The 14,907-nt window shown below is 45.5% G+C and overlaps 1 protein-coding gene across 1 annotated transcript; it reads right to left on the reverse strand.

Annotated features, from left to right (window-relative positions):
* Window positions 1-65: 65 nt before the first annotated feature.
* On the reverse strand, window positions 66-10,279 carry csrnp1b (cysteine-serine-rich nuclear protein 1b). The gene is made up of 5 exons (XM_080865402.1): window positions 10,028-10,279; window positions 3,682-3,880; window positions 1,665-1,924; window positions 1,273-1,569; window positions 66-1,168 (listed from the first exon to the last, which is right to left on the reverse strand). Exons 2-5 carry the CDS (start codon window positions 3,860-3,862, stop codon window positions 176-178), a joined length of 1,731 nt encoding a protein of 576 aa, XP_080721528.1. The 5' UTR covers window positions 3,863-3,880; window positions 10,028-10,279; the 3' UTR covers window positions 66-175.
* Between the last annotated feature and the right edge of the window lie 4,628 nt (window positions 10,280-14,907).

A 14,907-nucleotide genomic window follows, 5' to 3' on the forward strand; every position in this document is an offset into this window, starting at 1 on the left:
CTTTGCTTACAATTTTGAAGGCAAGTCTGGAATTTTGAACGTTTATTAGGCGAGAGGGGAAAAAAAAAAAAAAATCAAACGCAATCACAGCTTCCTCCAACACTTTGACATCTTATGTGCATTTTCAAACCTGCGTTTTTCTTGCACTGTCCACAAATTTTTCGCCTTGCGTGGGTCAAACTTTCACAGACTCCATCACAGACAATTTCATGGCTTCCTCCAACAGCTGATTGTCTGTAAAAGTGGCGGGGGGTTCTGGGACGGACTCTGAAAGGCCAATCAGCGACTCCAGGAGGCAGGTCCCTGGGTCACTGGCTGCAGGGAAACTGGGATAACTAGGCAACTGAAACTGAAAAAAGTTGTCCATGTGCTCGTACTCCTTGAGGGAGTTGTAGAGGGAGGTGGGCCCCAAACAGGGGAAGCCATCGAAAAACTCCAGGTCTGACTCAGACGAGAGGCTCAGCTCCATGTCGTAGCTAGCTGAGCGATCGACTGTGGGAGAGGGCGTGTGTGGAACACTACAGCTATGGAAGAGAGCGTTTCCCTGGTTGGCATTCTCATCCAAAAGTTCTGAAATGGCTGTTGCTCGATTGTCTGTTTGATCGTCCGAAGAGTCCAGCAGTGCAGCGTCTATATTGTCATTCTCATCTGCAAAGTCCACCATACTAAAGCTACTAAACGCCTCCGTAGATGGCTGCTGTTGCTCTTGCTGCTGCTCTGGGCAACAAGTGTCTTTGTCGCTCTTATCGCCGCTGTCCTTGCTACTTCTCGAACAGTTTTCTGTGTCACTGAAACACAGTATGCGGCTCAGGCCTTTCTCATCAACATCCAGCTGGGCGCTGGGCTCACACGGACCTTCGCCTGCCTCCGAGTCCTCACTCTGAGAGTCCGACAAGTCTGTCATATCGCTGCTGCAGCTGTTCTCCCCAGCTGCTGTCATCTCTGAGCTGAAGGGGAAGGAGGGCACTGCTGGTAAGGGGGTGGCACCGGTTGTGTTCTCCTCATCCTCTTCTGTGCTGGACTGCTCCTCCAGCCTCTTCTCCAGCTCCAGCTTCATTATAGTGTGGATATAATGCGTCTGTACCCTGGTGGAGTTGAACTCAATGCGGCCCTCCATGTTTCCGCATCCATCCTTGGTACATCCGCATGGAAAAGAGGAGTGGTCCATCTGCAAGAAGTAAAGAAAAGTTCTTAAATCATGCAACAGAAACTCCTAAGTTGCTGTGTCTTGCCCGGGTGCTCTTGATAGCATGAAATTGTTGGGGCTCTTACCTGACATTTGATGCCAGCCAGGCTGCAGCTGCAAGTCTCAGGTTCGCAGAACCCCTGACAGTCGCAACCACAGTTCTCCCTGGAGAGCCTCAGCTCGTGCAGCTGCCTCTTTTCCTCCTTGTCGATCTTCTTCACACCAGCCGCTTTGAGCAGCGCATAGCGGTGCTTGGACGTGTAAGGCTGGAGAAAAGAGCCCTCGTCGACGTTGGCTCCACTGATGTCAATATCCTGCTCTGGGATGTCATCCACTGTAAGTTTTTCGGCCTCCTCGCTCTCCTGGGTTCCATTTTTTGTCAGCTGAACACAACAAAAGGAACAAAGTTTATTTGTCATGTTGAACAGGCACAGTTTCATAGATCCCTTAACCACTGCATTTCTTTTATGGTGCACACCTTCAGTTTGAGAGCTTCCAGTTTCTCTTCCCTGAGTCTGTTGAGGAGTTTTTCCCGACGCAGGAGCCGCTGCTCCACGGCAAACTCTGCGAGCGAATATGTGCGGAGTGCACTGTGGCGTTGCATCATGCCCAGAGTGCATCCTCCTCGGCTGGGAACACTGGTGAAGCCCTGGCACCGAGGGAAGAAGAACACCGTCACCTGGTCAAACGTCACATTGCCCCGCCGCGCTCGTTTGGATTTCTTAAGGATGGACGTTGCTATGGATGGAAAAAAAAAAAAAAAAGAGGCAGGATTAGAATACATGATGCACAAGTAAGAGAGGATGCTCTAAAGAGGGGGGATTCTTACTTTCGTGCCACTAGATGGCATAATTCCCCAGCACTTGTACTTGAGAGGTGTATAAATGCTGCTGAACAGACTGTAAAAGGACACCCCTCTGATTCATTGCTCCCGCCTTATCATGTACCCAATTAAAAGACACTGCTAACAGGACTCTAACACGCTTACATCCTGTAAAGTGAAACCTACACTAACCCAAGAATCCATTTAGCTTTGTAACTTGCCCTACTGTGCGACAAAAAAAACAAAAAAACAAAACACCCAACCCAGGAATTTCCCTTTGTTGGCCAGGAAAGTGGAGGAAACAGAGCCGCCAGGATCACAAAAGTGGGGAGTAAATGCTTGAGGCTTCCAGATGGGGGTGAAGGGTGGAAGTGTAGCCCTAAGGGCAAGAATAAAACCTGCCCACCCGGGTCTCGCTGCTAGCTGACAATCCCCACAAATGGCCCAGTAACTGAAACGGGTCAAAGGTTCTCTCGCTGTTAAAAAGTGCTCACGATCTTTCTATACCCAGACAAATACAATAAAACCATATGGGAGCCAAAGTAGAACCATATGTGGGAAAAAAGCCCAATTATTCAAGTTTTATTATATATTCCACTTCCTCCACCCAGGAATATTCAACAAAACTTTAGAGACTCTTTTAGAGACAAGCAACTTTTTCCCTTCTGCCTGAGTCACCAGAACTTTTCGAATCTACAAGCCACATGTGTCGGACATTACAATTATTATTTGGTGGGGAGATCCTTGTAGACTTCTAGTTCGCCCTGAACTGGCCTTAAAAGACACAGAAAGCTGGTGTGATACCTGAAGCTTGGAAAAGTAACCTTTTACCTTAATAGAGGTAAGCGGCACACAATAGTTCTACTATGTGGTCTGATCTGCTGCTTGGGGTAATACACATAAAAATAAACTACCAAGGTACAGCTTCACATCCATCATCTTCTCTGCTGTGTCTAGCAGTCACTTCACAATTTCTGTGTAAACACTGGATTATAATGATCCAGCCAATCTGCTCCTTCAGATGTGTCTGCACGCCTTTTTTTCTTGATTGTCCTACCCCCCCCCCCCCCCCCCTTTTTTTTTTTTGTATCCCTTCACCCACTCACTTTCAGCACCTGTGCTGGGTGCACGCCCGGGCTTCAGACAAGGCTCTGTGTGTTCCCAGCCTTGGCAACCTGCCATGCTTCTCTTCCTGGCTGCCTGCCCCACCATCCTGGAAACCTCACAACTGTTTGCCCTTCTCCCGTACACTGCAATCCCTTTCCAAGCCGGTCCGTCCCCTAAAGCTCAGCAGACGCACCCAGGTCGAGACACAAAACGGCCCAAGGCCGCGCGACCCACATCATGCAAGAAAAGGTGAGGCTGTGCCTGCATGCGGGGCTTTGAGAAGAAGGTGGCGACACAGCCAAGGTGAGCAGCCAGTGCATAATGTGATTAGCCATTTTGCAGCTTTAGGGCATGAAATCAAAAGAGGTATTCATTGCAGAAGTCTGAAATCATTTCTGTGAAGTGTTTCATGGCCTTCCAGCTGCCTAAATTCCTTAACCTCTCCCCCATTTATCTAAGTTTGTTATCAGAGTCTCAGCGGATGTTAAAGGCAAGAGAATGCATTATAAAAACATGTGCCATCAGCTCTTTCTGTGATTTATTATCGCTGGAGAGAGATACTCACTGTTGAAATTTGTTGCCGGGGAGCTGGGGTTGCTGGGGGTGGAATCCAGGGTGTCCGAGAAGCAGCTCTCCGCCTCCGAGTCCCAGCCTGAGCAGGCAGAGGAAAGGGAAGAGGGCGACGGTGAGGAGTAGCATGGGTCCTCATCCACCTCCTCAAACTTCCTCTTGAGAAGCCCACTCATGGCGTTAGCGCAAAAGATCTGCAGCAAGGAGGAGAGAAAGAGACGAATTAGCAAATTACTAACAGTTATTTTAACAAATCATCACCGGATCTTTATTTTATTAACCCAATAAATTATCAACTGTACATTGTCAGGCTTTTATTTAAACAAAATCAATGGTACAAGTGAGTCATGTATGCATACCAGTCTCCTGCTACTCTCAGTTGAGAACAATGGCACAGGAAGCAATCAATCAGTTCCATTTGCCTAAGTCAACAATTAGCGAACCCTTCACCCTCTTCTAAATCTCATCGGCTCAGCAAACGCATAAATTAAGAGAGACGACCAAACAGAGGTGACCTGACATTTTATTTTCTAATCAGTCACTTTAAGCAGCCCTTGCAATCAAATATGCAGTCCGAAGGAAAGCAAGGGCAATTTGCCACTGGTCATAAGTAACGTGTCCACATAGAAGTCATTGAATACATGCGCAGCTACGCATAGGCAGAATGTTTTGTTGTCCACATATCCAGAGCTGAGTAAAAGATAGAAAAGTAAAAAAATAATGCTTTCAGTGGGAGGGAGTGCTGTCTGCCCTCTAATCTTTAAAAATATTGCCTAATATCACCTTTCCAAGTATAAGATTTGTCGATGTGTTTAATGTTTTTTTTTGTCGGGCAGCAACACTTTCAAAGCTCGACTAAATCCCCGTCTTTTTCCAGGCAAAATTTCAAAAAGAGCAACCGCTGACATGACAAATGAGCAGATTTGATGAAAAGCAAGGTTGCTGCTTTTGTGTTTTATGGTTAAGGGATACAAATGTGTCTCGTGACCTTAGCAAACACCAAACAATCTAATCTTCCCAACTTTTGAGAAGTTGGGAAGATTAGCAGGCGATGCTTGCTGCTAGACGGCACAGTTTATCATCACTGCGAGGACGAGCCCCTGCTATCTTAACCAGGGAGGGAGGGAGAGGGTGGAGGGAGGGAGGAAGGAAGTGAAGGGAGAGGTAGGACACAACCGTGCCGTGCTCCAGCACAGACACTCCCTCAGATGATGATGTGGAATGGGAAAAGGAGGCTTTACCTCGTTTCACCGTCAAACTGCTTACAAATCTTTCAACATTGCAGCTGAATCACTTTGATTTTCGTCATTTTTTTAAAACATACTCTTACTAAACACAGTACTGCACACACGTAAAACACCCAAACATCCTTCCAACAGCTTAAAATGTGACCATTGCTCTTTAGCACACAGCCAATTTGTCAGAAATGCTCCAGTGACTTTATAGGAACTTTGAATCCATCTGCGATCTGCATGTCTTGCTTGTCTCATCGGGATGTCATTACTCAAAGAACAGAAGAAAAAGAAGAAGATCTGGAAGCTGGTGTACAAGGAAAAGAGCCATTTTCTGCATGCAACAGAGAGCAGTTATGAAAAAAAAAATCCTTATGACAAGGACAAAGGCAAAGTCAAGGGCAAGAGGCTGACACCTTCGTATAGGCAGTGGGTGCATCTTTGCAGATGTACAGGGAGGGGGTTATTGTTATTGCTGCGGTCAGATATTGTTGTCCCCAGTGCACGCTTGATGAATGAATCACCTTGCAATAGGTCAAGCCAACTCACACTGTCGCTGCAACAAACAAAAAAGCTCCCTTCCACACTGTAGCCTTCACATTACACAGACAATAAGAGTGGAGGAAAAAAAAAAGGAGGGGGGCACTGAATCCCCCCCATCCTATCCTTCAGCTTACTCGTGCAAAAAAAATAATCTCAAAATGCCTTGTACACGTATAACTAATATTATGACATGATGATGGGATTTGTCTTGAAACCATTTAGAAACACCTGGGTGCCGCATCTGTTGCTTTGTGTGTTCCCTTATCAGACAACATGTGTGTTCTGAAAAACACCACAAAGCTCACGTCTCTGTGCACGCAGAGCACGCGAGGGTTCACCTTACAATTCTGCCACCATTCCCAGCTCCAGTTCCCAGAAAAAAAAAACCCCACAAAAAAAAAAAACAAAGCTGTGAAGCATCCTCCAGGGAGTGCATAGCGCCAGCTAAGCAAAGTCTTTTTAATTAAAAGCTGCAGTGAGGCAGAAGGGGGAGGGGGGGGGGGGGGGGGTGCAGGAGAGGGAGAGAGAGAGAGAAAGAGAGAGAGGTGGTGGTGGTGGTGGTGGGGGGGGGGGGGGGGGGGGCAGTGGTGTCAGAACTGGGTCATTGTCTCTTGACTGCAGTCTACCTGACACATTGATTTGTTAATCCTGTTCAACGGGCAGAAACAATGGCGAGAGGTTAATCCTGGCAAGGGGACGGCTTGTAGTCAATCTGGAGCTTCTCAGCCTGCTCAGCCGCTGCACCCACTGAACAAGGCCAAGAGAGCACAGACAGCGGATGGAACAAGGGACCCGGGGTGAAAAAAAAAAAAAAGAAAAGAAGAAAGGAAAAAAAAAAAAAAGAAAAGACATTGCGTAGTGACTCATTTGCAAAAGGGTGGGACAAAGATAAAAAGAGAGGAATTCGGCGCTGGCTCGTCAAGAAAGCGGTGCCTGTGGATGTCTGCTCTAAATGGAGAATGGATGTGATCGGACAGCCGAGCCAGAGAAGGAGCGCAGCATGTTTTCAGCGTGCGCTAAATTATGCATCACTGTCATTCCATCAACCGCACACAGGCAGGCAGATAAAGGACGCATCCACCGAGGTGCTCCCCAGCCAGTTGTCACAGACTTGGAAAGATAAATCTCTGGCGAGGAGATTTGTCACCAGAAGCACTACACAGCTCAAGTCAGATGCATAACTATGTCAGTTGAATAAGATTATCTTGATACATCCAGCTACGGGGCTGTTTGTACGACTTTAGAATTTCAATTCATTTTGATTTTAAATCTGCAGACAGCCCCTCAAACCCTTTTATAAAAGAGTATTCAATTATTTGAGAAGGATGTAAAAGAGTTTGAATTACTTTTAAAAGGCAAAATGCCACGGTAAATCTTATCAAACTAACTTATCGGAAAGCTTTAGTTTAATCAGAATCACAAAAAAAGAACCAAATCATAAAAGCTTTCTTATACACATCTTTGGTTTTGCACAGATATCAACTTTCACCCTGTTTGAACTGCTCCCGTCTGCCCCTCAGCCATCAGGACAAGTCACAGTTGACTTTGCCCCCTCGCACCGCCTGTCCAGCCCTTTTGCAGCTGATAACCGTGTGGGTGGGAGCGACAAGTTGCACTAATCTTAGCCAGCCGGGAGCATTTACATGGCACACTGACAGCCTTGTGCAGTGTCTGAATGACTGACTGAGTGCTCATAAAATGTGATAATGATAAGCTTGGGAGCCTTCCCGTGTGTGTAGAACCGTGGCTGGGCAGGACAGCCCCTGCAGGCTTTCAAGGTACTGCACCTCTCACTTCCAGTTCTGACACCGAGAGGACGGGAGATAATTGATCAAAGCCGTCAAGGTGACGGATGGGCTGGATTCCAGCTCCTGCACAGCTGGGGGAAACACTGGCTCATTTCTTATGAAGTCAGCTGTTAGTCAGAAGCGCTCCACCTGCTGGAACAATGCAGGGAGCGCTCCCGCTTTCTCCTCTATAAGCCTGTTGTTCTCACCGAAGCCGCAAAGCTTGCTGTGACTGTGCCACAGAAACATTCTGTTCCTCTGCCTTGACCCGTGCACAGCGCGATTCCAAAAAGGAGAGGTAGTGGGAAGAAGGAGGGAGGACTGTACAAAACAAATAAATAATGTCATGTTTCCAAGCCACAGGAATTCCATTCTGGCAGCACTGCTCCCGCAGTAATAGTGGAAGAAGAACACAGGCTCTATCTAACCCAGATGTGTTTTCTACTGCTAACCACTGGAAAGTCCTACTCCCACTAGACACTTGAGCCAGCCACCTTTCCTAGCCACACCTGACAGGGTATTAGCTTGCACGTGGACTTCACACGCCCCAGGCTGCCATTAATCTGTTATGCAGAGCAAACCTAAATGTCCAGGTGATGCTTGCAGAGGACTATTTACCCACTGTTTGGGTTGCTTTACTCCTGCTTTAAAGGGAAGGCTAAAACTGTTTTTTCCACTCTTTACCTCGAATGGCATTCACTGTGCAGACAAAATGACATGCAGCTTTGATTTTTCTGTAACACGCTTGCAAATAACAGAAACTGTGCCAAGTGCACAGCAGCAAACTTTGAGAAAACCTCTTTAGAATAGCAGTCCACAAGCAGAAAACACACAGCTTTTGGGTGTGTGTTTGGGTGGAGGGAGGGGGAGTGGCTTCGGGTTCAGGGGTCATGCTCCAGTCTGGGACACTTGCTGTATGGAATGCTGAGAGAGGACAAAGCAGATGGGAGCTCTCGGCTGCTGTGTTGGAGGCTGTCAGCAGGCTCCGTGTTACCCCCTCCACCCACCCACACACACACACACACACACAACTCCACCCTCGTCTCCAGGCACAAAAGCGTGGGGCCATCCTGCGTGACCAAAATGAAGCAGGCACAGAGAACCTTGTCTGAACCCAGCATGCGGCTGCTGCCTCTCCCAGCTGGGGAGACAGATACTAAAAGTGTGCATGAGCTTCCTGAGGTTGTGAAACATGCACTGCAGTGCACAGGAAGTGGCCATCCAGATTATCTGTGCTGTGTCTGACAGCTGCAGGCACCACAAGGCAAACTGAATGCAGGATCACACGATGGAGATGAGGCAGTTAGGATGTGGGGATGTTATTCGCTGTGCTGCGAATTCCTTCAAATCATTTGAGAGGATTTGGGAGTGCATTGGCAGTTTTAATAAGGAGGCAGCAAACAGGTCAATTGTTATTTTAAAGAGGGACGTGGGTGCAAAATGTGTGCTATAAATGGAAAATGATGTTAAATAAGCAGAGACAATGACTTATTTAACACATCTGAAACCTCCTTGGACATTAAATGCACAGCACCGAGTGCTGTATTCCTTCTCAGTAAACAAAGGATCATTCAGCTCTCTGTAGCCTAATTCCAAAAAACATGATTCCAAAAATGATCCGGGTGAGGTCGCGCTAGAGACGATTAAATCGACTCAGGCGCTTTATCGAAAACAGACACTGTCCAGAGATTAAATAAATAAATAAAAGCCCCAGAGGGCAGTGTTATACCTGGAAAAAATAATAACATTAATAAATCAAGACCTTTGGATGAGAATAACAATAAAAATAAACCACATTGACATCATTTTCTCTTTATAGTACTTAAATGAATTAGAAACTTCAGTCATTTACGCATTTTAAAAGAAAGAAGAGAAAGGTCCACATGCCGTGATGGAAAACTGATCAAACAATGAAGGAGCTCCGCATTCCTTGTCCACACCTGGCTCAAAGACTGAACTGTTACCTGCATGTGGCAAATCGCTAAAATCCCCCCCAAAATTAAAAACCTATAATTATATCGGGTCGAATAGGCACGTCGTACGAGTCCAGCCGGCTCTCTCCCCCAGCTGACCCGATCATGCCTCATGATTAATGCTAATTCTAATGACAGCAGCCCTGTCAGCTGTGTGCTCAGATGTAGTGCCTTCAGGAGTCGCTCTAGTTACAAGAGGCGCACCAGCGCCGCCGAGGTGAACAAGAACAACTCCGCACGGGCTGAATACACAAAGCCGACCTCATCAACAGTTCAGATCACCTAAATGAATCCGCAGCCGAAAACCCACAGCGGTGGGAAGCACGGCTTTCCCGGCGTGAGCCGTGAAGTTTGTAAAACGCTGATTAATCAGCGATCGATCTAAAAACAAATAAATCAATCAATCACCAAGTGAATGAAGCGGGTCGTGGAATCTCGCGTTTAAAAAGAAAATCAGTTAAATGACTTTAATTCTTTCCAGTTACCGTGAATACCAGCACCCGTGTGCTGCCACCAGAAAACAATTCATTAAAACTCAACTTTAACTAGCGGGGGCCACCACAGCCGCGTCCATTTCCAATAAAGCGTCAGGCAAAGTGTTCAAAAAGAAATCAAGCGAATAAAACCCTACCAGAGATGACACGCATAGACACAAACCGCACAGGGCATTTAAACGACTCCTGACACACGAGAATAAACAGTCAAACTATCTGGCTTCCCCCCTGCTTCCCTCCGCTGAGGTTGAACGCGTAAATTACGGTGTTCAATAACCCAGCAGCGAAACTCCCGATTCTGTTTGTACTCACCACCAGTTCAAGTATCCGATCACCATCAGTCACCGAATAGTCACGCTGGGTAAAACAGCCGACGGGTGTTAACGGTGGAAGTAATCCAAATGGCACGAATAAACGTAGCGCTTATCCCCCGCGTACACACAGCCTTTTTTTTATTCTCTCCTATTGTCTGTGCCTCTCTGCCGCACGGGGTCCGTACCAGCTGAAGCGCTTCCCTTGTCTGTAGCAGACTGCCGAGAAGCGCAGGCTTTTTCGTCAGTGGAAAACTCCCTCCTGGCGTCTAGTCTGACGCAGGCGGTGACACAAGGAGGCTGCCCACGCCGCTTCCTGCCCGTCCTTCTGTGTTTGGTTTGAGCCCTTACTACCTGCGTGAGAAAACTCAATTGGTCACTAATAATAATAATAATGATAATGATAATAATAATAATAGCCTGGGAGTAGTAGTAATAGATTGATGAAATAAACACAATAAAATACGTTTTTCTTCTTCTTTTTATCACCCTTTTTAAATACATACTCACTATTATACACTCTAAAGGCAGTTATAGGAATCCCCAGGTTCCTCTCTATATTAGCAGCTGATGAGCAGTCACAAACTGTGTGATCACCAGGCAGATAAAAGTCCTGCTATTGTAACGTGGGTGGTGCCTAAATGTTGTATACGCTGTGGCTTATTTCCAGTTAAAGGAAAACACTGAGTAAGCTGCATGAAATTCTGACTCAGTTTCTTTTTACATGGAACGCAAAAGTGAAGTAGGCTTTAGAGGAAACGCCACCTCTTATCATAACCAAGCAATCACAACTACTGTCCTGGAATGATTTCTCTTCTTTCTTTCTTTTTTCTTTTCTTTTTTAAATTACATGGTGAAAACAGTTTAGTTAACTAAGTTGGTTAACAAAGTAACTTGAGTGGCTTGATGTTTATTTAGGGCAATGAGATGAGTTTGAAAGCCCCAGAAACTGCATGCCCATCTTGTGTAATGGATGTACACACCTATTTCTTTGAAAAGAAATAGGTGTTTTTATTATTACATTTTCATGGCTGTAGTTTCCTCATAATTTCCATATTGTTTTCCTTTCTTCTTCCCTCAAGTCTTTTTCAGTGCAATAGTTTCCTCTAAACTTCATTTGTACTTTCCTTCCTTCTTTCATTTGTTTACTTTTTAGGACCATAGTTTTCTCTGAATTTTGTTTTCTTTCTCTCAGTTAAATAAAACAAACTCTATAACAGCAGAAAGGCCCCACTTAAATACATTTAACTTCATTTGCTGACCTTGTCTTTTGTCCCCAGGGATCAAGACTGTATCATCAACTCTTTTACATCATCTCTTTTAGTTGTTGGATTACAACACAACTCTATGTGTCGTAATCACTGATGGGATTCATTTGCAACCCTTTTCTCATGAAGTAGCAGCGTCACGAACCCTCCCCACCCCAGTTGATAAAGTCCTCTCAGGTATTTGTGAGTCTAGCTGCCCACGGCGAGCGCGCTGTGGTGGTTTGCTTTCATTCCTAGCTGGACCTGAATCCTGAGACAAAGTGTTCTGCCAATGTCAATACAGGTGCTCGACTCAGATATTTGGGGAGAGGTCTCCGAAAGCTGTGTACATAGACCTATGCAAATTGTGTCCTCCTTAAAGAAGACCCCTTTCTCACTACCTACTGTGCCCAAGGGCCTCCCTTAGAGCCCCACCCTGAAAGCCAAAAACAGGCACTTCAAGCCGAATGGCAGCAGAAACAGTCCCTCCGCAGCTCTCGCTGAAAACACAGAGTTTCTCTATTCAAATTAGAATAAGTGGTGCTAAAATAACACCCAACAAATGCAAACACGTAGATTTACTTGACGTCGTTTGCTTTGGAGGCAGCAGTTTCACCGGAGCCGTAAATTAGCGCTGGATCAGGACTGAATGGCTTTGTGATAATAAACATGGTAAAAACCACGGATAACTGCTCATCACGAAGCTTGTTTGTAAAAACAAACAAAAAAAGGCATGCGCAGTTACAATAAAAGTGAATAAATATCAGAAAGAAATATCAGGCACCTTTAACTTACATCTTTCTAAAGCACAAGGTTAAGTAACTGAGGATGTAAATAAACATTTAATAGTGCCATCTGTGCAGAGAGTCTCTGTTGTTATCGCTGATTGGATTGCATGCTTTATAGTAATGATTGTTTTTTGTTTTCACACGTCAAAGGTGTATAATCGAGTAAGGTGAGTGTGTCTGTGTGCGTGTGTGGCACAGCGACGCTCCAGTAGAGAGCCTGGGAGTCAGTATGTCCAGACATGCTCCACCCAATTAGTTTCCCTGTCGCCCTGCAGCTCTTTAAGACACAACAATGAACTGTCCACAGACCAGAGGGAGAAACTGATAGTCACATGAGCAGAAGCAGCAGTCACCATTACCGAGGAATTCTGCTTTCTTTCTTTATAAAATAGCTAATAATTACCAACATTCACAATTAGCCCTCTGTTTGACAAGGCTCGGAGAGCTTGGAGACATGCTTGCTCAGCCACTTCTATGGTTTGGTTTAGCCTAATTATAGTAGCAGTTCTGGCAAACTTCAGATAACTGACACAGGTTCAACAATGTTGTTCCGACAGACAAGCATTATGCAACAGGCAAATCTGGGTCACATAAAAAGTTTTAGTGTGCAACTGTTGGGTCCTTCTGCTCTTTGATCAAGTGTCCTTCACAAAGTTCTCCTGAGGTAAACTGAATTTTTTAATGTCCCCCTTTGAAGTCCCCTGTCAGGCTCATCAATTCCCTTTTCGATAAACAAGAAAAAGTTCCAAGGAACAGTGCGACTCACACATGTTTACTCTCTCTTTTAAGAAAAAGAGTTGTGTGTGTGTGTGTGTGTAGGCTGGGGGGATGGTAGCGGTAGTGCCAAAGCCACTGTGAATCAGGCCTGAATACATTAAGGCCACTCTCTTTAAAAGTGTGCCAAAGAGTTCATGGTGGAAGACGCCCCTCCAAGAACACAATAATGGGCTTCAATGCTTTCCATCTGCAGAGGGAGAAAGGACTGTGACTGCACGTGCTGTGTGGAGTGGGCTCAACAATGTATCAATTTATGACCATCAGAGGCATCATAAAACTAGCTGTTAGATGAAGGGCAAGTTCATGGGAGCCAAATGCCAAACTCATCAATGAGTACTCAAACCAAAAACCAACACCAGAGACAGTGAGAGATTTGCACAGCTTGTCCTGAAAGCCTGGAAACAAGCATGAATTCGCAACTACGTGGAAGTTGAGAAGTGCTCCCCGGAGGAGCGAAAGAGCAGATGAGATGAGTCTGACGGTGCTGCTGTGGTGGTCAGACCGGGCAGACGGGCACAATGGGGCTCGGGGAGGGTGGGGTTGGAGGGGGTGAGCTGATTGATGGCTCCAGCTGTCCCAGAGGAGAGGAATACAAGCAGACAGCTGGTCACCTGTAGCCCCAGACATGAGTGTGATAGAGGCACATGGCATTGTGTTTCACTGCAGAGGGCAACCAGTGCAAGAGTTCAGGGCGCCGTTCATCACAGCTATGAAAACAAGCGGCAGGGCTACAGGGGATGAGACTTAAGTAGTGAAAGGAACTCTCGAGGAAGCAGACTTTGCCAACAAAAGCCTGCAAGAGGCAAACTTATTGGATTTCAAGCAGAAGGCGCAATTTGCCACCTAAGTGTTTAGTTAATAAGATTACTTTAAAAACCTGAGCAGAAAGCACACCTCATCATCTTCTAGGGACAATACAGCCCTCTAAATCATCCAGTTTTGTACACTTGGACATGACTGCATTAAGAATAATTGTTGAGGTTACATGAGAGACAGCAAAACGAAGTGGAGAGATGAGCTCACTCTGGCAAAGGGATTAATCCAGAAGCAGGAAGAAGAAGAAGGGGAAGAAAACCACCCTCCCCCTCTCAAAGCCAGTCAGCCAATCAGCAAGTAGAAGAGCTGGTTTACTTGGAGACCAAAGAATCTGTGTAGTGATATGACATCATCAGCTGCCCATTAAAGGAGTGGTCACTATTTCTTTCTTCCTTTTCCCTCCACCTTTAATGACGATGAGTGTGGAGATGCAATAAAGACAACTCCAAGTGTGTGTTGGCTTTTTTTGCTTCTTTTTTTTTAACCCACTGATGTTAATTGTTTACATAAAATGAGTTTGCGTAGTATTATATTTCTTTTATACCTTGCAGGGCCATGTGAACTGAATAGTAACGCAATATTCATGAGATTCAGTTGTTCAGCTCTGAGACAGACACAATTCATTAATTCAGCAACTTGCCTCTCCCGTCTTCCTTTGTCACCACTGCACTGTGACAAGAAATGTTCGCCGTTCAATGCCTCCATTCATTCCCCAACAAACAAGCACTATGTTTGGAATTCCCTCAGTGCATACAGTATACGCGTGTGCTCTTATGCTGTTTGTGTACTATGTGTCTTTAGCTTTAGGGCAAGAAACAAAAACCTGCCAGTTTGTGTTTTGTTTACTTGGCAACGTCACAGCGCTGTCTGACTAATGCACCCTGGATTGTCTCTCCCTGATGTTCGGTCTATGTTTTATTCATCTGTGTGATGTGCTATAGACTCCCTCCTGACATAATAATATTGATTGCCTAATAGGCTATCAGAAGAATGGCTGCACTGAGCTGATTAAATCAGCCACTTCAAGAGTCGAGAGTGCCTTTATTATTTGTAGATACCTGATTAGGAAAAACAACAGGGAAGCGCCAAATGGTGATTATCCTTAGCTGTTATTCTGTAGCTTAATTTTCTTAATCATTTGACTAATTGTTTAGGCTTCCCATCCATCCATCCATCCATCCATCCATCCATCCGTTTTCTGCTATGGGGAAACTAAATTTAGGTTAGTGTGTTTTGAAAATGTCCTGTTGTTT

The sequence above is a fragment of the Rhamphochromis sp. 'chilingali' genome (genome assembly GCF_963969265.1).
Source record: "Rhamphochromis sp. 'chilingali' genome assembly, chromosome: 18".
NCBI classification, from domain to species: Eukaryota; Metazoa; Chordata; class Actinopteri; order Cichliformes; family Cichlidae; genus Rhamphochromis; species Rhamphochromis sp. 'chilingali'.

Coding starts and splice junctions, on each gene's coding strand:
- csrnp1b (XM_080865402.1), bottom strand. CDS start 3,862: ATGAGTGGGCTTCTCAAGAGGAAGTTTGAGGAGGTGGATGAGGACCCA. Junction 1,925..3,681: donor CCCGGCAACAAATTTCAACA/GTGAGTATCTCT, acceptor TTCCATCCATAG/CAACGTCCATCCTTAAGAAA. Junction 1,570..1,664: donor TGGAAGCTCTCAAACTGAAG/GTGTGCACCATA, acceptor TGTTGTGTTCAG/CTGACAAAAAATGGAACCCA.